The sequence below is a fragment of the Mercenaria mercenaria genome, chromosome 15 (assembly GCF_021730395.1).
Source record: "Mercenaria mercenaria strain notata chromosome 15, MADL_Memer_1, whole genome shotgun sequence".
In the NCBI taxonomy this organism is placed as follows: domain Eukaryota; kingdom Metazoa; phylum Mollusca; class Bivalvia; order Venerida; family Veneridae; genus Mercenaria; species Mercenaria mercenaria.
Genome location: NC_069375.1, coordinates 48,331,608 through 48,354,596, shown reverse-complemented (window position 1 = coordinate 48,354,596; position 22,989 = coordinate 48,331,608). Strand labels below are relative to the sequence as shown.

The 22,989-nt window shown below is 33.9% G+C and overlaps 1 protein-coding gene across 1 annotated transcript; it reads left to right on the top strand.

Moving 5' to 3' along the window:
- Nucleotides 1-1,234: 1,234 nt before the first annotated feature.
- Nucleotides 1,235-21,958, top strand: LOC123557596 (uncharacterized protein K04H4.2-like). The gene is made up of 8 exons (XM_053524231.1): nt 1,235-1,393; nt 1,736-1,921; nt 3,469-3,597; nt 3,845-3,982; nt 4,505-4,660; nt 19,339-19,524; nt 20,054-20,194; nt 21,200-21,958. The coding sequence occupies exons 1-8, from the start codon at nt 1,333-1,335 to the stop codon at nt 21,361-21,363; spliced, it is 1,161 nt and encodes a 386-aa protein (XP_053380206.1). The 5' UTR covers nt 1,235-1,332; the 3' UTR covers nt 21,364-21,958.
- Nucleotides 21,959-22,989: the final 1,031 nt, after the last annotated feature.

Here is a 22,989-nt window from a genome sequence, read left to right as displayed (position 1 = left end):
CATCGTCGTCGCTTCATTCTTTTGAGCCTAACTTTGCCAACTTGCCTCGCTGAGACGGTTAAACGATAGGATTTTACTGTAATAATTACCTTAAGGTAGTACCGCGCGTTTAATTAACCGAAAGTAATGGCGTAGCGTCATTTATCCGGATAACACGGAACAAAACCTGGACTAGACATAAGCAAACAAAGATCATTTTAAGAATAAGTGGCAATCTTTGAGAAAAATTATAAAAACGGCAACGTTACTACCTTTTTAGAGATAAAGTATGAAATTAAAATGTTTGATACGTTAGATAATTCCAAATGATGTCTTTTATCGTGGTTAAATATGTAAAAAACAAGCACACGGATCTATACATTGTAGTTCACCATATTATTATCCATATGCTAACTAAAAACATGCGAAGTTCCATTAAACACAACATTGTAGAAAAAATTCTATTTGCTAAAATGTCATCAAAGTTGTTATTTTCCTACGGACTCTCCCATTATGAAAACGTGTGTGGGGTCCAAATCTTTTCAAATCAATCTAGCAGAAAATCAAGCACACGACCGTATCTTTATCATTTGCCTAATTCTTTAAGTACATTTTGAAGTTTTGAAAAGTCATGGTTTAAATAAAGTTCTAAATTGTAGAAAAATATACCAAAGCATGCAGAACTACCTTAATATGTAACTTTTCCTAAAAAGGAAGTGCCTGTATTACAGCTTCACCTTTTATTGCAATATGAAGCGGGCGACAAATCATAATTACGATTTGCATTATGATTTTCCCCCCATAATCCCAGTCATCAGTATTTAAGGAAGAAATTGTGTTAAATGAAGAGAAAACGATTAAAGAAGCATCCATTTCTGTCTTTCATCTCCACCAAGAACTTAGCGAGCCGCATTCTCCCGTTGTAAAAGCTAAACGTGTGTTTTCTTACCTGATAAACATGTTCCATGAACTTTAAACAAAATCAATGGTAAATAGTTTGAACCATACAAGGTGAGAAACATCATAAAAAAAGACTTACGTGCGCATTTTCAACAATTATCGTCAACTGAGTTCACGCACGCGTAATTGATCCTTTGTCTTCACCCACTGAATAATAAACTCATCACAATGAAATAAATCACCTATTTCAACTTAATTGACTGCTACTAAGTTGATGTAGTTTTTCGTTACTGTAGTCATTAATCACGTTGTTTTTAACAAGTCGTGCGTATATTGATAAACCAATGCGTTACGTGTGTTTACGTCCACGTTGTGTAAAGCATTATAAAGTATGTTCATGTGTTTATAGTTCATTGGAAAATAATTTGATTTGCAAAGATTAAACGTTTAACAATGGACTTAAGTGTTAATATTTTCATCATTACAACCTTACTCGCAACTGTTTTAGTGTCAGGTGAGTTTGTTTTTGTTTAACTTATCACAAAGATTTGTCTACGAAATGCCATGAATATTTTATTATTATTTTTTTTTATTTTTGCTAAAACAATATAAAATTTTTCTCCATAATAGGTCTATCTCTAAATTAGTGCTTCTGAACACTCATTGAATACGGAGGTTCTGTACTTCAAATAATAAAACATGCGTTTACATTATTATTGGTGATTTGCCAGAACCATAACGTGGAACCAGTACGCTTACAGATTTGTCTGGTACTTATTTACTTTTTAAGTGTGTTCAGTATTTACAATAGACAAGCATATATTTATTTATACATCGCGCCTTATCCGTATTCTAGTGTTTGGACAAGAAGAAGATGGTTACGTTAACCGGCGGCGTCGTCCAAGACCCAGGCCAGATTCACAGGGATGTATACAAGTTGGCGTATGTGGAGGATTTGTTGGAGCTAGTTGCCCACGGGGCAGCACTTGCCGACGTATATGGCCGACACAAACCGCAGGACCGTGTTGTCTAGATAGACCAGGTGAGATTATATTGCTGCATTAATGACCCATTTATCGTTAGAAATTTAAAAGTTTCTTTATATTACAAAAACACAGTACAAAACGTTTCGAAAGGAGTGAATCGTATAAAATGCTTTGAAAAGATTTAGCAAGCTAAAAAATATTTGTGTTTATCATAACACATACATATTTAGGTTTTGCTTAATTGAAGTTTTGACACATTTTCCCCTACGGCATAACGTTTCGGTAGATTTATGTCGTGTGTTCTTTTTCTCTGTCAGATGGGGCGTTTTGGCCTGTAAAGGCTCAAAAACAAAACCTTGATTAGATAGGGTTGTAACAACAGTAGCTCGATCTGAATGCTGTATTCGGCTCGGCTGGATTTTTGCCAGATCGGATTTCACGAGGCGCGCAAACGCCGAATGTGGTTAGACCTTGCAAAATCCACGAGAGCCGAATACGAAATCCCAGATTTAGCTACTGTTATAATGACCCTTTTGTTATATACCTCCATCTTTTTCTTTGTTGTTTTGTTATTGAATGAAACTGTATATGTTTATCGATGTTAAAATGTAACTTAGTGCAGTTTTTATGTGCGCTATTTATAGAACTGTGTCAGGTCATGCATATTAATGAAAGTAGTCCGGCAACATACAATACAAAAGGTACAATACGTTTTTTTTCTGCCTATTCATATTTACTTGTGGAATACAATCCGATTATTTACAGAATTTACATAGGTATATCATAAATTCGAAGAGCAAAACTTCAGCCGCAAGCCATCAACAAGCGCAATTCAATAAATACAGCGTCGAAATATATAAATATGATATGAAAAGATACATGAATACATGACAAAATGAATGCAATAACAATTTACCTGTAAAGGTTTCAATACAAAACCTTGATAATTTATATGGAAATAACGCAGAGTAAAACTTCAGGCGCTAGCCATCAAGAATATACTTTCAAAGTGCGCATGCGTGTAGTTACATTCGGGAAAGATTAAAAAAATCGAGCCCCTGCATGCAAATCTTGTTTAGGCCTTTAATAAACTGGTAAGAGTTAGAAAATGTTAGATTGATGAATGAAATGAAAAATGATATAGGAATTCATATAGGATCGGGCTGTATGGAAATAATACAAAATAATAACACATAAAGACATTTCATACAATATATACACGGAACGAGGACATTACAACATACGATGACAATATAACACATTAAAATATTGACATTCAGTGGTTTTTGGACATCGTGACATTTACATTTTCGAAATAATTCTTGTTGTATAAGTAGAAAAATAACATATTACTAATGTATTACTAATTTTTTTTTTCCCAAAATAAAACAAGTTTGGAAATTTATCAACATGTCCATTGTATATATTCTCTACTATTATAGATTCTACTGCACATCTAACACGTCTTTAAAAATTACAAAAGAATCATTCTTCATTCCAACGTTTTCCTATAAATCAACGAAATGATTTTCTATGGCGACATGTTTGTTGTAATTAAACGTTTTACGAACAAAAATTATTATAAAATGTTTCTTTTTTGCAGATCCACCCCATAACACATGCTTATACGGACCTCCCGGTCGTTCTTGTAGACAAAGTAGACAGTGTAGACCCGGGTACACGTGCCAAATAGAGCCCGGAAGGAGGCGTGGTACATGCTGTAGGAGTCAAGGTGAATGCAGCTGGACATGTAGCTATTGGCATTATTCCCCACTGATTATGTTCACTGTAATAATAGTATAAAAATGTGTAAACATAAATGTCTTTATGTGAAATCGTTTGTCAAAATATATACATGTATATTCAATAAGGTTCTAAAAGTAACTAAATATACATAATTGCTCTGTTTGTAGAAACTTCCGCGTTTATTATTAATTTGAAAATGTAATACATCAATTACAAAAATTTTCTTTTTTCAGATCCACCCAATAACACATGCTTATATGGACAACCCGGTGGTTCTTGTATAGGAAGCAGACAATGTAGACCCGGGTACACTTGCCAAACAGAACCAGGAAGGAGGAGTGGTACATGCTGTAGGAGACAGAGTCAAGGAGGTGAGTACATGTATATTCAATAAGGATCTAAAAGTAACTAAATACACATAATTGCTCAGTTTGAGAAACATAAATTTCCGCGTTTATTATCAATTAGATAATGTAATGCATGTATGTGCATCTCTAAAATTCTCTAAACATGGAAAAAATGTTTTTAAAATATGTTTATTATTTCAAGTCCATTGAAAAATTCTCATGGGGAAATCCTGATGTAACGGTTGTTAGAATGATCTGACTAAAATGCCACGCATACATTGGAGTAAACATAGTCATTTGGATGAGTTTATATATAAATTTGTATATAAATTCGTCCAAAATGCCACGTTTTGTCCAATGAGTATTACATTTTTAAAAAAAAAATGTAGTCAGAAAGTGTGTGCGTGGGTGCGTGCGTGTGTAAGCCATTTGATTAGTATCAGTTCATTATACAAATTTAATGGCATTACATTTACATAAATCTAATATCTTTGCTGACTTTATTCTTTTCAAAATATTTATTTTTATATTTATTTTTTATCGCAGGTACATGCCCCCCATCTTCTGGTAGACCCGGTATTTGTGTATTTGATCCCAGGGTGAACTGTTCATCTAACAGTGAGTGTAGAAGAGGTCAGATCTGTTGTCCTGAAGGCTGTGGAAGAGTCTGCAAAAATCTCGATTATTTTCCAAATCCATATTAAATTTAATTCATCATCACAGTGTATATGATTTTTATATGTAAACAAATAAATTAAAAAAATATACATTGGTTTTATCTTTGTTTATAGGGAACATAAGCTCTGTGCTAGGCGAAATACATTATTGAAGTAGTGTAATGTGTGTTGGAGACTGGACTTCAGAATCAATATGTTTTAAAACATCAGCCACATAACTGAAGCTATAAGCCCTCCTTCCATGTAACATACAAAAACCTATCAGACTAGCCATTAACATGCACCCATTACCATCTAGACAGCTACAAATTACAGCGATTATCACAAGTACTTGTTTTTTCCCACATAGTATCACCCTTTGGAACCAACTTCCAAGTAACACAGCAACCCTACCTGACCTTGACTAGTTCAGGCAAGTTGTGGATCAGTCAGTATAGGTCCGGTGTTCAATGTTTTATCAGATTCTTTTTGATCTGTTCTCAGTTATTACCTAACTTTCATTTCGCACTTTTATTATTCTCATTCTTTATACAAACGTTTCTAACGTGCAATAAGTCCTACCTGTAACACGAGCGAGGGGTGGGGGAGGGGGTTGGCAGTATATAGAGATAGTGAAACAAAAACAGTCATGTGTTTGAAAATTTACTATTTTTTTTCTAGAAATTAAACAATAAATTTGCAATGCACTACAATATCTCTGTTTAAAGACAGCCCGCTCGCTTAGGTCAGTAGGTAAGAGCGATGGTCTACGGATCCCGGGGTCGTGAGTTCGAACCCGCGTAATTTCTGTGCAATTTTACACAACAACTAAAAGAACCTTACAGATGCTTAGTATCATATTAACTAAATGGTATATAAAGCCATAAGCCAATGACCATAAACCATTACATTGATGACCACACAAGAGTAAAATATTTACCACAACTGGTACTAACGCGTCAAAACCGGCAATGTAGGCCATTTCTCCAACTTCATCATAAAATCAATTATGAAAGTAAAAAATAGTTTCTTCTGGTTGATATTCATAACCATAACGATACAGAAACACAAACAGACATATGTAAACGCACTTACATTGATGGAATTCTCCTGATTGTCAAACAATTCTCTTTCTACAATGACAAATGAACTCGTTTCGCCATAGAACTCATCGTTTCTCATTGGCTGATACATATCACGTGGTACATAAAATAAACAACCACAAGTAGGTCAACATTTCAGTATACATAATGATTGATAATTACACATGTATGACTACTGCAAACGTCTCAAATTTCTCCTAAGCCTTCTATTGTTACGGAAAAATGCCATAACATCAACTAATTACAAACAGAAGGGCTATACACCTACAACGATCTCATGCGTGAAAAACTATGAAACTTGTGAAGGAAGTTCTACAACTTACATTAATCACTCTTGACACCTCATTCCTTATGGAATCCATTGCCACGAGGTAATGAGAGAAGAGGCCAGTTTCCTTTTTAATGCTGAGAGCCTAGCAAGGGAGCTACTGGTACCAATTTTCGCGTCTTTAGTATGACGCGGCCGAAGATCGAAACCACCACCTCCCGCACTCAAAGGGGACGATCTACCACAAGCCTATTGAGGCGGTTTTGTAATCATACTGTTAAATCACCTCTTTGCTTCCTGTCATAATGACGAAAAAATATCACACATAACTCTTGAGTTATACTTGATCGATCTACCAGTGTCAAACAAATCGAAAACAACTTTTCAACAAATTTTGAACCGAAACCATCAATTTCATAAAAAATGTTCTAACTAAACAACTGAGTGCGCACACTTACATGTTTCGTTAAAAAGAAAGGAAAGCTATCTCATTTTGTTCCGAATTTTAATGTTGTCTGCAGGCGGAAGGTTATATAAAACAGAAGTAAATCCAAATAAGTTACTTTTAAGTAATTGGAAAGGTTGTCCTATCCAATATGAAAACATATGGGTTTCTGGGCTTTTCGGATGTTGCTCTACATATACTTAAGAAATTGTGGATGAATTTTAAATTACACAGTACAATACTTGTTTCTATGCTATCGTCACGTGATAGAAAGAAATGCTTTCAAATGGTTAAAATATATAGGTGTGAAATAAAAACGTTTATTATATACCTATATAAATTCTGCCAAAATAGGTTTGTATTTTACTTCAACAAGTAAAAACGAACAGGCAGAAACCCCGTATTTACCATTTGTAGTGCATGTTTCCGGACAACTTTCATTTAATATGCATGATCTGACAAAGTTCTATAAGTAGCGCACACGAAAAAATTTGAAGATTTCGTTCGAAACTAAAAGTGAAGGTATATAATAAAAGGGACATTATAACAGTACCTAGATTGATTACTTTGGCCGGAAACGGCCATAAATACGCAGCGCAGTGTAATCAAATAAGAAAGAATAAAACAAAACAAAAAACAAAACAGGAGCTAGACCTGCTTCTCGTGGATTCTGCCCGGTCGGATCACATTCGGCCCATTCGCGCCCCGTGTAATATTCACTCGAGCCAAATATAGCATCCCTGATCAAGCTACTAATACAATAACCCTATTGTATGGCTCGTTAAGGTATTGTCTTTATTTATATATTTACACGAGCAGTTTTTTGTTTAACATACCGTGCTTTTTGTTACCATTGCAAGTGTAAGTGATTCACCTTGCGGGGATAACTTTCATTTTTGGGTCGGGGCTTTGCCAGTGTGCAGAATGCAATCGCCAGTGACGTCATCAATATATATTATGTGTACCGCGAGATATACACAACAAACACGATGGCTTCTGAGAAACTGTTAATAAAAATTGACGGAAACTGTGTTTCGCTCAAATGATATAAATGAGCATTCAGTATATGAGCTGAAACGTTGGCTTGAATGTCGTGGATTATCTACCAGTGGAAATAAACCGGAAATTATAGTAGAAAAGGTTCGTAAAGTATAACGTCGCTCTGCAATCGCTTGTCGTGACTTGATTCATTTATAATTGCAGCATTGAATGCTCGCTTTCACTTTTTAAACCTAGCTTATTTTGTTGCATTTATATCTTGAATACTTTCTATTTTTAAGACAGGAAAGTGTGCAGACTGGAAATTATACACTGTTTTTCAACGTGAAAGTACCAGACTACTGTATTTGAATGGGACTAAAATATCATTTTCATCTTTTTATTGAATGGCTGCGTAATCTCTTTAAAGTAGCTACGGATGAAGTCTCCCTTTTTATTGTAGATAAACAAGTCATATTAAATTTAAAATTAATCAAATATAAAAGTTTTGCACATGTGTTTTGTGTCAAAATCGACACAAGTGTTCGATTCCCGGTCTAGGCTGCAAATTTTGCCGGAGACTGTTACACATACAAGAGTCCATAAACATCATTTTCATCTTGTTATCAAAACTGACTAAAAAGTGGTGGTTGTATGTGTCCATACATCATCTATAATTTGTTTTTATACTGCAAACAACGTTACGTACTTAGTTTGCAAAATATGTTTTCATCTACCACGTGCTTAGAATTTATATGTAGCCAGCATGTGAACGTACTTGTGAATTAGTTTCATTACATGCAGGCTAGGGGTCTGGTAATGACTAACCGGACCCTTGGCGGTGCGGTAATCAAATTATATACTTGTAGTTGTACTGCTATGTACCATGTTAACAATGTATATGATAATACTTAAAAATGCTGAGGAAAAGCTATAATATATTGTCATAAACGTAGTTTTTGTTAAATATTTTAGGTAAACAGCTCTCACTTAAGTTGGAGACATTAGGCACTGTTATAATCTACTCTGTCAGTAGAATGAATTCAGCATTCCAACAATTGCAAGTCTAAAATACTAAAAGTTTAAGTTGAACTTTTTAAATTATTATTCTTATCCTTCGTTCCCGTTGGCAGTAACAAATGCGAAATGAATGTTGTTACCGCTGTTGTTACCTTTACATATATTTTTATGTGATGTCAAACAAAATTGAACCATTTGACCGAACATGTTATTGATGAAAAAAGGAGCTCAGTACCTCAGTTAAAATGTACATACTTATACAGAATTCCATGATAATAAGTTTCAAATAATGTTACTTATTTCCTATGAAAAGTGTAAATTTCAGGTGTTTGGAGTGTATACCAGTAATAATGTTGGAAGTGTTTTAAGACAGACATTGTTATTTCTGTTGACAAGGGAAGTGGGTACGAGCAGAAAGTACGAGACATTTAACAGACTGTGAGAAAGGAGTCCAACGTCCATTCCAGTTCTTCTAATAACAGCCTGGATGATACTCACAAGCGCTTTTGTTATTGATTGATATACGAAATTATTATTGAATCCGCAAATCTGACAGACTCAGTGAAAATGATGAGAACTTAAACAAGTAGTTCCATAAACGCTTTTTTAGATATGAAAAAAAAAGTTCTACATGTATAAATTTAATGTACTGTGTAAAATAACTACATTTAACAGCATTTTACTTGTTTTTATAGGCCAAGATAAAAAGTTAATTATTTTGAAAAAATAATACAGATGTTAAGACTTTAAGGTCAAAAAGATGTGATTAATTTGCTGGAAGCCGCCATATTGGAATGAAGCTTTAACTAAGTGTTGTATTGTCATACTACCGGGCATAATTTGCAGTGCGACGCTGTCGAAAGTTTGGCAAAAATCTTTTAAAAGATGAATTTCATTTACAGATTCTTAGTTTTCTTCAAAGAAGTGCTTATTTATTTAGCAAAGTTGGTCTAACCCTATTTCTATTTTCTGATGATCGCATCCATTTACTTTAGAGAGATCCGTAACAGCACTTTGATAAAGGATATAACATGAGTGTCTTTCATATTGATTTTATTAAACGAGTTGAATAATATGATAAAATGTGAGGCTCTGTCAAGCATTTATTACGGTACATGTTAGCGGCACTGGCACCAGATCAGAAAGAAAATGCCTCCGTACGTGTTATACCCTACCCCTAGGTATTCTATAAGAACCATGGTCGTGAACGGAAAAATATACTAACCCGTTTCAATCGCGCATTTCATACCTTAAACACGCAGTGGGGTAAATATGTACTATGGATATCAAACAAGTGGTAATTTATCTTCCATTGTGTACCGGTCACATTTTTTCAATACATTTTATCTTAGAAAAACAACGCGTAGTTTATAGTAATTTCAACATTACACAAAAAACCTGCTTGAACTTCCCTGGTGAAGTTCCGTTCTAGATTATAAAACGATTCTGATTGGCTGTTGTAAAAATGTATGTCAATCGTCATTTTACTACACGTGTTCGCTAAAATGTGAAAATGCAGCAAAATGTGCAAAATGAATAAAATATACTGAACAGATGCAGACCAATGTACGATTTCAAATTAAAGATCATATACAAGATGAATTTCATTCATCATTTCGAGTTTTAGTGTAAAATTGTGATTTTTGAAAAATCTGTTTGTGTTTGTTTACGTTTCGCCAAACATGTGCGCACTGCCGTGACCTCTAGACCGGATGTTCATTAGGGAAGTTCAAGCAAGTTTTTTCTGTAACGTTGACAAAAGCATAAAATATGTTTATAATCTCAGCAATATGGAATATTGAGACAATGTGACTGGTGCACGATGGAAGATAAATTATCGCTTGTTCAATATACTAGGTACCCATTCACCGAACTGCGCGTTTAAGTTGAGAAATGTACGATTGAAACGGATTAGTGCACTTTCCCGTTCATGACAATGGTTCTTATAGAATACCTAGGGGTAGGGTATAACACGTACGGAGGCATTTTCTTTCTGATCTGGTGCCAGTGGTTAGCGGTTCCTATCGAAATACCAAAAAATCTACGTTCTTTCACTATATAAAAAAGTCAATTTGACCAACGTCTCATATATATTTTAAACAATGTCGACGTCAAAGCTTTATTATACTAGTGTATTATCATTTTTATTCACTGGCTTTTATACACTCCCGCGAAGTCAAACATGTGATCTATTAACATCTCTGAAGCTGAAATGTTTTAGCTGTTATCAAAGGAATCCGAAAAAAAAATTTAAAAAGATAAATAAAAAAAAGGAAACAAAATCATTACTAGTTAAATTATCACATTTTTAGCCTGAGAACGAATCTCTTTGGGTGCCAAGGAAGAGTATTCAAAAGCATGTACTCTGATGACTTATATGACTGTTGCATGAAATATAATACTGGCATTGCAGGAAGAGTGATTGAATTCAAGTTTTGAACCCTGAAATTTTTTGGGGAAGTTCGTGAAGTTGTAGATTGTGGGAAATATTTGTATGAACCATTTGACGATATTTATGCTGCTGTAACATGTTAGGGGAGTTAGGTACACTGTCACTCGGGTCATATTCCACATTGCTGTCCTGTTTACCCTTACCCTGCTAAATTTCAATAATGAATATTTCTATCTTTGAATCTAGAAAGACAACCATTAACTGTAAAAATGGATTGCTATTGCTTTAAAACTTTGAGCAGTATTCGCCATTAAAAGCTGACTCTGCACCGGAAGAACCGTACCTCTACATGGCTTTTTGCAAGAATTATTGCCCCGTTCGACTTAGAAAATCATGGGTAGGACAATATTTCTATTATACAAAGACAAAAAATAGGCCTGGGATTTTTCAGGACTGGTCCTGATTTCAGGCTTTTGGCTGCCAGAATTTCCCTATATAACTCTATGGAAAAAAAAAACACTTTTCAGGCTTTAGAATGTAGATTTTTTAGACTTTTGCTTCTTGACAGAATCACAAGCCTGAAAAAATTCAGATGAGCGTCTTAATCCGCAAGGCGGTGCTCTTGTTTACAAATTATATTTAGTTGAGACTTATCTTTTTTTACAGATATTTAGCTCAGACTTGTACTGAAATAGTTTGGAGTTAAAACGGTACTTAAAAATTGTTAATATTCTTTTTCACAAACATAATTTTAGAGTAAAGTGTTATTGTCACATCCAAGAGTTGAATTTTCACAGAAAGCTTACAGCGAAGTAGATTATGATATATATTTTTCTAATTTTTAAGAAATGTGAATGCAGCCAGTCTATATCCTATGTCCATCAGTTCTCAGAGAAAATCTCTAAAATACACTTGCATTTGTCACTATCACATAGTGAGAATTTAAAGCAAGGGTAGAAAAAATATGTTCCTTTATATCCATAATGATTAAGATGCTTGAGTATTTATGTGATGTAGAATATCATTACTAGTATTGACAAAAAATGTTCATGTTTTGTATGTGCTCTTTGATTATGTTATGCTAATGCTGTTTGCTCACTATATGCCGTGGAAAATACTGTTCGATGTATGAGTTTAGTTTCAATAAACAATTTGTATTTGTACAACATAGAGAAAAATTGCAAAAGTTGAAATTTTGTGACAAAGTCTTTATTATCACTCTAGTGGCTAGCAGTTGAGTTACGCTGACATACCTGGGACTTGGATTGCAAAAATTATTTTTATTTTAAACATAAATATAGTACTAAGTTTTAAGTTGTGTTGACATCTTTTGGAAGAAAACTGTATGGAAAATATTACAAACCTAACTCAAACCTGATGTATTGGATCTGGTTTTTGAAGCAATAAAGGAAAGACATTGATAAAATATTCATTTTCGAAGTTGAGGTGGTTACTGTCACATTTTGGAGTTGACTTTCAGTTGTGTTATACTTGCATATTGTTCTGCTTAAACATCTGGGACTTGAATTCAAGTGCATGTATAACATTAGGGTCTAGACCTACTTTATATTTAAAATACATATAAACTGTTGCAATGGTGTTTTCATTATTTAATACAGCCGACTTTAACGAAGCTGCTGAATGTCTTCCAACAGCGGCAATGGGTGGACAATGTGTTCCAAGTTGCCTTATACATGTACTTCTGATTACTTCTGATTACTGTGAATAGCCCCATGTGGTTCTGGGACGATCTATGTATGAAAAGCATTGGAACCACTGCCTTATCCTTGCATGGTCGTAAGAAGCGACTAATAGGGTCTTAACACTTGGTTTTGCTGTAACTCTGTGATGCCAGCAGGTATGCAAATTTTGATTCCATATCTCATGTTTTTATTTCGATGTAAATGAGATGTAAAACCAAAATGTGTAGTCCTGTTTGGCTCCATATAACCTATACTGTGTTGGTGCGCCATAAAACCCAAATAAATAAATACTGTGAATAACCTGTTCTGATGCTCAAACTGAAGATCTAAATGACAATCTGTTTGCTAGCAGCCACCTTTATTGTGCAATGTCCTCAATAAATCCATCATTGGAATTGATCCAGTTAGTGTGTCAGAACATACGAGCTCGTATTTCACATAAAGATACAAGAGTGTTTATTAGGCACGTCCTTCCACGTCGGCACCTTGGTTAAAGTTTAAAGGTCCAATACTAAGGAAAGTGAACATTTTAATTTCTTTTAAAAAGCACAGAAACTATTTCATTTTATTGGAAAATGAAAGTTGGTATGTAGAAATTCGAAATAAATCGCAGTATATGTACAATTATTTTTCTATGAAGTATGAAGAAAGTTAAAACGACCTGGGGGGTCATTCTGTCGATTCATTGAAATTTCAACATAATACACATACATTTCTTTGAGTTCCATAGACCTTCTGTAAATTTTGACCTGCCAGTCTTCATTATTTAGTGTCTTGCAGAAGTCTATGCACTGGCTATGAAAAAAATTGCCAACTCACTTTCCCTTAGTAATGGACCTTTAAATGCACTTTCCCTATCTCTGTAATTCCTTGATGGATTTGTTTCAAACTTAAAATAGTTACTCCTCATCATCACCCACATCATATGGCTCTGTTTTAGCTCGATTATACAAAGTATATTGTAAAGGACTCTATGAAAGGTCAAGGTCACAGGGGGCTGAACATCGAAAACGCTTTCCATTCAATAACTGGAGAATCACTTGACCCAGAATGTTGAAACTTAATAGGATGATTGGACATGCAGAGTAGATGACCCCTTCATAGGGTGATAGGATTTACAGAGTAGGTGATCCCTATTATTTTTTGGGTCACTCTATGAAAGGTCAAGGTCACAGGAGGCTGAACCGAAGGTTAAAGCCACACGGGCTGAACATAGAAAACGGTTTCCAATTCATAACTTGAGAACAATTAGGCCCAGAATGTTGAAACTTAGTGGGGATGATTGGACATGCCAAGAAGATGATCCCTATTGTATCCAACCATCATGTCTCTTTGATTTCCGCTCCTGTCCTCTGTTGACTTCTTGCTTATAGACTATGCATTGGGGGAGACATGTGCTTTTCTACTTTTCTAGTTACCATATAGATTTGATTCAAACTTAAAAGAGTTTTTCCTTTTACTTAGAATTTAAGGTTAATTCTGATGCATTTTCACTAATTCTCAGTTATTACGAAATGCATTTTATTCAAACTTGAAGTAGTTGTTCCACATCATCACCCACATTATAGGACACAAGATGCATAACTCTTGCACCAATATTTTATGAATTATGTCCTCTTTATGCTTAGAATTATACTTATATAGTGTTTTGATACACTTTATCTTTACCCCTCTTATTACTCAATATTTTTGACACAGACTCGAACTATTGTGCAATATCTTCATTCACCATTGGAGTCATTAAACAATCAAGGGACAGCTCCAGTTTCCTCAGATGTGTCCAGTTTCCCTATCCAGCACCGAAATAGTCGAGCGCGCTGTCTCCTGTGACAGCTCTTGTTAGCTGTCGTAACGGTCACTGCAAGTGAATAGTCTTAATCAGGAACTGGGTTTTCCCAAATCAGTGTAGGTACACATATCGCGGATTAGTTATGTAAAATATTAGAGTTTAACCTTTAATACACAAATATTTCTTTGAATTGACAAGCCAAACTGATACTGTTTACTAAAGACAGATATGTTAAAGTCATTATGTATAGGATTCATACAATAAGGTTGAATTTGTGTTCGTGTGTGAGTTAAATATTTTGACATATTTCAAAGCTACATAGTACAATCTATTTATAGACTGGTTTGTTTGTACCAACAGCGCGTGCATGAATCTTGGAAATACTAGACGTAAACCGATTTCCGGAGTAAATCTAATCTGCCATGTTATAAACACAGCTGAATTGCCCCGACCCATCAGTACTCTCAGTGCTTTGATTTATATAATAAAAACACATCGTAACATATCGTGGCCTAACTATAGGAAAGAAACAAGCGTGGGAGCCATCTGGTCTAGTCACGTAATGGCGGACAGGTTCCTGAACACTACTTTTTCACTTGGCATGGCCACAGAGGTCTAAATTAAAGTTGTTTTCTGTTTAAATTCCATTCTGGATGTATTTTTGACATTTCGGTAGAAAAAAGTAGGAGAGGACGTTGTATTTGGTGAAGTAAAACTAAATTTTGGTATGAGTAGTACTTCCAGGTCACAGTCGTGTGAATTTGATGTGATTTTACAGTAAGCAAATACATGGCCCCTACTTATCTCTTCATTTTATGTCAGTTTTATTATACCTCTTTAAAATGAGGTAGGAATTTGTTCTCTGAAATGGGCCCAGCTAAGTTTGGTGGCTCTTTAAAAAATGTCAGTTTTATATAGAATATATAGGGAATAATATTTACTATAGTGTGACCTCGTCGGCTATGGGTTGTACAGTAGTAAAAATAATACTATATAACCTATACAGAATAAACAAACTTCTGAGAACTGTAGTACATAGCCAGGCCCATTCTGAATAAGAATTACTCACCTTATGTTCATAAATGACCTTTAAACTACAAAAAATACCAAGAAAACTAAGTGTCATATATCTCCTAACAGAGATTATTTGGTCTAACATGTTACCACTCTGGAACGTCTGGAAATGACAGCTGAAATATGGGGTGGAATACATGACGATTGTGTAATTTGGGTTGTTTACATTTTTTATATATTCCAAAAAACTTGAAAGTGCTACCAAATTGTCAGACATCGATCCGCAATGAAATTAAAACAGAAAATGACATCTTTACCGGTAAAAAAGGGAGATTCCATTCTTTCCACCAGTATCTTACTAGCCCGGAAGTCGTGCTTGATTAGCTATTTTGTACTATTGTTCCTTTAAATACGAACAAACACTGGATAACTGCATTGACATAATTATCAACCTTATGCATTGAGGAGACGGTATCAATCATCACGCGGTAACTATTTTACGCTCTATTATCAATTAACAGCACTTGCATTACATAGAAAAGGTATGAGTGATTTGGCATTCATATAATATAACATATGCCATATATAAATGATTTGTAATGTAAAGGCTAGGTTTTGTATTTTATTTCGAGTATTTCTTGAAATTCGACTGAACATTTATAACTGTGCATTGCTCTTCGTGGAAAATAAAAAATGTTAGAACTGTCATAATGGTGTTGTGTTTTAAAGAAAGTTTCAGGTACACCGACCAGGCCACTACGTTACAAACATATGCCATATGCCATATATAGTGAAATGATACTCATGGAGATAAAAAAGATAAAGTGAGTAAGAAATGAAATATAATAATTAAAGAACTTAACACTTTTTCAGAAATAAAAATTGAAAAGAACTGCGATTTAACAGTACTAAAACATGTATATTTGCCTTTTAAAAATATACGGACCGTTTAAATATCACTGTATGTAAGAAACAAAGGCAGATAACTTCCGAATAAAATGTCTGTACAATATCTAATCTCACATCATTTTTCTTAAACTGGCCCAAGACAGACATCGTTTTTTTATTAACTTTTAATACTTTGACTGCATTGTTTATACCCTGTATTTGACTAGCCACTAGACTGATAATACAGTATTTGTCACAACATTTCAACTTTTTAATTTTTCTCTAATTTCATGTGATAGTGAAAAATGCAAGTCTATTTTAGAGATTTTCACAGAAAACTGGTTGTATTATTATCATGATATTGGACAGGATATAATCTGGCCACATTCACAATTTTAAAAATGAAAAAAAAATTGTATCTTTGTCTAACTCTGCATGGTACAGAAAATATTTTATCAGGATATTCTATTTTTTAGTTTCTCTGTTAAAACAATACAGACGGACTAGATTCCATATATACATGTGCAGTCAAATCTGCGTATGAAAACTACCTTAAAGGAGATAAAAAGATGTCCGTATTTGCACGTGGTCTTTATCAACAGGTTCAAGAGAATTCCTATAGTTTTTTTTTCCTTTCATAGAAAATTTTTAAATTCACATATATGATAGGAAAATTTGTGCTGAAAACAATGAACAAATAAAAAAAATAGGTCACCAGGCTTGTTTTTGTGAAAAATTGTTTTGAACACACCCACTGTTGCTGAAACTGCTAGCGATTTCTCAACATTTTCATAATTTTCTGGTTTTTTTGTAAATACCAACCAAAATATACATCAAGACAGCACAATAAGTTTTTTTCTTTTTACAGATTTTATTATTTACTTATTTGATTTCATAGTCATATTTGTAATACTCTATCCTTACAATAATGGGTACAAAGGAAAAAAAAAATATTGTTTCATATTTACTTTTGTGAACTTTTTTCAGTGAAAAATGCCCATAGTGAAGAATATAATTTTAAATTTTGAAAAAACTCTTTCATAGAATTTTTTCTTGTTTTTCTTATGTATAGATAATTGTATTTTGAGCATAAAAATGGCTAAAAATGTATGGGTCACCAGGCTTATTTTTATGTTAAGACCGCTAGCATAAACACCTGTTCGGACGGAAAATGGCGCGAAACCGGCCAAACTGATTACATTTATGTCTGCTAGAAGTTAAAAAAAGTTAAAAAATTGTTAATTCTTTCCATAATTGAATACTAAATAATCTGAAAGGTGATAATGTCTTATCAGTACTAAGTCAATTATCTTACATTATATGAACAACACTGTCTTTGTACTAAAATGCGATGTGAAAACACAACCACAAAAATAGCAAGATACCTGTCAGGCATGATACTTGTCAATACAACATAAACCAGTATCAATATTTGATAACTGATAAAACTTATCAAAAATGTTATTTCATTCAAGATTCGTCATATTTAAGACTGTCTGTAACATGTTTCAACAAATTTTGACTTCAGTTCAGTTTTCCATAGAATGTGTCGGCTGCGCAGAAATATGCGCATAAAAAACTATCGGAATTCCCTTTAAATACACTACATGAGTTTAAAGGCACTGACTTCCAGATTTTGGCTAAAAATGATCTTTCTTTAAAATTTAAGTTTGGCAATATTATGAACATAAGAATATGAGTTGTTGCTTCTTAAATGTCTTAAAAATGCCAAGATTCCCGAGTCAGGAATAGGACCCGGACCGACGTGGCAATAAAAAACTTTCCCGCGGTCGCAGAGACATGTGTATGTAACGACAATTAAATAAAGATATCTATAATTAAGAAGTTTACCCTCAGTAAAGCGTTACAAACGCTTTTCAATTTACATTGTAAAAAATTAGGGAAAGCAACTAATTCTCATATGTTTCCATAACATATATTCTGTCAGTAACTAAACTGCAAAGGTTTCTTATGAAATTTGGTAAAATTTCCTGATACCTAAACATATTCTCTTTTTGTTTTGTTGTCGAACGATCTGGAGGCTAGTGACTTTAAATTCGGAAATGAAACCTATGATTTTAGAGGTTAATGGTCTCTGTCTTTGTGTGGTCTTTATCAAATGTTCATCCCAATAATGAAAACGTACATATGATACAACACTGGTTTGAATAATTTATTGAAATACATGATCATCAATTTTTATCTATTTCTTCATTGTTTTTTTCAAACTCTCGACAGACGTCAATCGTTTACGAAATAATAACATTTTCTTCTTCTTGAACAAGGAAATAAAACGAATATTACAACGTAGATCAGATTAATTGGATGTAAACTTTGTGATATTACTCCTAATATACTTGTTTTTCTGCAGTCGTGCGTATATCAAGAGGTTAACCAATTCTTTACGTGAACTAACGTCAATGACATGAACATCCTGTTTGATAAAATGGTATATAAGGTCTGATCTTGTGTTTGTTATTTACCTTTATTTGTCGCTAGATATTGTTTATAACTTTTTAACTTTGCAAAAATGGAATTAAGCGTAAATCTTTTCATAACAACTTTGCTCGCCGTCCTTATAGCTCCGAGTGAGTTTCTTTGTTTTGAAATTTAAAATAATTTAGTCTATAAATTAATGCTTAAAAATAAAAAAAAGAAAACAATAACTGATAACAAAAGTTCTAACGTCTTTTAGATGTTAATTGACTTCCATAATATGCATAATATATCCAGTAATTGTGACGGTATAACACATTTTATAAAATATTAGTTGCTTAGAGCAATAAAGTTTACATATTTGAGCCGAGCCATGAGAAAACCAACATAGTGGGTTTGCGACCAGCATGGATCCAGACCAGCCTGCGCATCCGCGCAGTCTGGTCAGGATCCATGCTGTTCGCTTTTAAAGCCTATTGGAATTGGAGAAACCTTTAGCGAACAGCATGGATCCTGACCAGACTGCGCGGATGCGCAGGCTGGTCTGGATCCATGCTGGTCGCAAACCTACTACGTTGGTTTTCTCATGGCTCGGCTCATTTATCTCGTATAACCTTTTAGTACAATTCATATTTACATCGTTTACATTTTAACCTTCAGTCGTATATTTACAATTTCTGCATTCTAGTATTAGGACAAGGGGAAGGTTACGGCCGGCAACGTCGACCGGCACCGGGACCTGGTTCACGGCAATGTAGATGGGGATCTGTTGGCGTATGTGGAGGATTTGCTAACGCTCGTTGCCCTCATGGCAGCACTTGTCAACTTAATTGGCAGACACAAACCGCCGGGCCATGCTGTAGAGATAGACCAGGTAAAATATGAATATTTGTATAAAAGAGACTTTACATTCATTTTAGAAGTGACCTTTGGTATAAAATATTGACGTATGGTTGTTACTTTAAATTATCTATTCGAAATACAAAAACATTGCTCAAAACGTTTGACTTAAAGCTGTAGAATGATTGATATAAATGAGAATCTTCCTTTTGCTAGTGTATAACTTAACAAACTTGGAGATTAACAAAGTGTAAATTGTATATATCCTGAACTATTATACTGTACAGCTAAAGCACCAAAAATGAATTTAAATAGCATTAAACATATTTCTAATTCAAATATACGTTTGTTCAAACCACTTCGCAACTTTGATAAATTTGCTGCAATCAAATTTATTTTACATGGTACATCGTGTTTTACCAAAATATTGCGCCGCTGGTAACTAAAGAATGACAACAAACCCTTGCAGAAGTCTTAATAAAATGGTTTCTTGTGAGATTACATAAATTACTTGTAATCATTAGATTTATTTTCTGTTAAATGATATTGTGATTAAATTTTAGAAAGTTGTCCGTATGGTCAGAATGGCGTGTGTGGAACAATAGCAGGGCGAATGTGTGGACCGGGAACCACTTGCAGATTTATGGGAAATTTTCCCGATGCTGCGGGAAAATGTTGTTGGAACAGACCAGTGTCAAATAAAGGTAAGAAAATTTTAATTATTATCTGTTCAAGGACATATATTTCATCTGACACAACGCCGGAACCGAATGCTATACAAGAGTTTTCAAGGGAGAAAATTAATTTACTTTGTAAATGAATCAATGTATACATTCTCTTTGGATCGTGTATGTCAAAAACAGCTTGAGTGAAATTTTACGTCTTCATACAAATGTCCCCCCAATATTTGCATATGATCTTATACGATAAAATATTTTGACATTTTACTGGGATTTCAATTTATTTTTAATCAATCATTGTTCATATGACGACTCTCCATCTTTTCATGGTGGAGGAAGACCCTAGGTGCCATTCCGAGAATTATCTTAGGCACACGCGGGCACCTGGAAAGAACCACAGATTTTCCGTTAGTCAGTTTTAATGTTTCCTCACATGTCAGATTTCTATACTCTGTACGAGATGTTGAACCCACAGTGATGGGGAGCAAGTGATTCTAAGTCAGAGACCTTAACCATATAGATACGGAGCCATTCACAGAATGTGGAAACATATTTTTTTTATAGTTTGATGAAGCTGAATATAATGTCACTTACTTTTAACACGGAGATAATTAAGTAACTATCAGATGAATGTTTCTTTAATATGTCCAAAATCATGTTGATAACGTAGTTTTATGCCCCTAATCAACACCAAAATATCCAAAGGTTGGTAAAAGATACTTGAATTAATACAAACAGCTTCAATGAAAGTAATTTGATGACGTTTTATCTCTATTGCCGTGTAATGTCTATGATTTTTTATATCTCTCTCCATTTGATACCACTGCATTCACATTTTAATAGTTTTATATTCATTCATATTTTCTTAGTTTTCTGCCATGTCATTTATGTTTACTTAATCTCTACCGTATATCTTTAATATTGTCACATGTTATTTAATTACTAATTTTTTGACATATTTTATAAACTAATATTCATTGTATGGCTTAATTAATCTATTTAATGAATCTAATTACTTACTTTTTGCAGGCACATGTCCCCCTTCATCTGGTAGAGCGGGTATTTGTATTTTTGACCCAAGTGTGAACTGCTTGTCTAACCGTGACTGTAGTGGAGGTCAAATCTGTTGTCGAGAAGGCTGTGGAAAAGTCTGCAAAAATCCAGTTTATCTTCCAGATCCAATTTCATATTAAAACTAATTCAGTTAAAGTAGTTCTGCACGTTTGATAACCCGGAGGTAATCTTTTATATGGCTAACGTAGAACAAAGGCCTAACACAGTATTCCGAAATGAAAATCATTTTATGAATAAGTGGCAACCCGTGAGTAACATTATTAAAATGACAACGTTACTTATTTTCTACCGACGAAATATGAAATCAAATGATTTGATGTTAGAATTTTCAAACCGTGTCTTACAATCTGCTCAAAATATACGTATACCAGTGATCATGGGCAAATATCTTTAAAACAAATACATGGACCCATACATTTTATTTATCTGTATTAAAGCTCATATGTGCATTTACGACTGCCAAAACATCATTAAAATGTACATTGTAGAAACAATTCTATTCGCAAAATTTTGAAAATATCAAGCACAAGATCCTTCCTTTTTTATTTGATTAATTTTCTGGTATATCCTGGTTTTGATTACTCGGGGTTTAATCACATATTACACTGTAGAAGGATATTTACCCGAACGAGCAGAACTACTTTAAGTATTATATGTATTTTATGGAAAATGTGATATTTTTTATTTCAACAAATAAATCCAGATGAACATTAACTTTATTTTGTCGCTTGTGTGTGTTTTGGGGTATCAGTTTAGGGCGAAGTACATTTACGTTCAAAGTTTGTTTGAAATGTCTCAGTAACAGAGCAGCGTTCTGTCGTACAAAGATACTGAAAAATCATATCTTCTATTTACATTAAGTTACATAATCATATAGAATTATGAAAAGAAAATACTTCCATCTGCCATGAAACAATTTACTCAGCGTTGCTAATACATTTTATTCTTGGCGTTACTTTAAAATTACACGCAAAGAGAAGATGATGTGCATTAGAGTGAATCAAAACAAATGTAGTGTAGTTAGTTTATTCTAAGTAACATATAACGTTTTTCTCAGTTTTTTTTTGTCACCAGACAGTAGATGCTATTAAAAAGATAAGTTATGAATGGTTTCGCAACATACCATGAAAAGAACTCATGTTTGCAATACGAAACTGTTCATCTAGGATTAGTTTTCCTTAAGTATGATACAGCTATGGCTTCAGAAGACGGCGTTTGTTCATGGGTTGCGTCTTATCTTTTTTAGATTAAATGCTATGACCCTTACAAGCGATAATACGCGTAAACCTGTCCTGAGAACGCAGAATGGACTCATTCTGCCAAACAACCAGAAAAAGCTTGCTGTCAGTGATCGTTTGTCATAATTAGGGATATATAAAAACGTGTAATTTTAGTTGTAGAAAAAATTCTCAGCGGAAGCCCATATACATGTTACGATCAGATTTTACCTGACACATGACACATGTCTTATATATACTCCATGAAAGTTTACAGGAAACGTTCCATAAATAAATCATAAGATGTCAGGGAATCCGAGGTAAGGTCTGTTATATACACAATAGGATGTTGATGTTTCTCAGTTTTACATCGCAAAGTTTAGTAACAAGGGTCTATTCTAAGACCTCTCCTGTAAAGTATGATGTAACTTGCATGTTATTGAATAATATTGTAATAACTTTGCATTAAAATTGTCAACGTTTCTACTGCTATACAGACATTGTAAATGGTATTACTCCAATGCGCTA

Coding starts and splice junctions, on each gene's coding strand:
- LOC123557596 (XM_053524231.1), top strand. CDS start 1,333: ATGGACTTAAGTGTTAATATTTTCATCATTACAACCTTACTCGCAACT. Junction 1,394..1,735: donor CGCAACTGTTTTAGTGTCAG/GTGAGTTTGTTT, acceptor TCCGTATTCTAG/TGTTTGGACAAGAAGAAGAT. Junction 20,195..21,199: donor CAGACCAGTGTCAAATAAAG/GTAAGAAAATTT, acceptor TACTTTTTGCAG/GCACATGTCCCCCTTCATCT.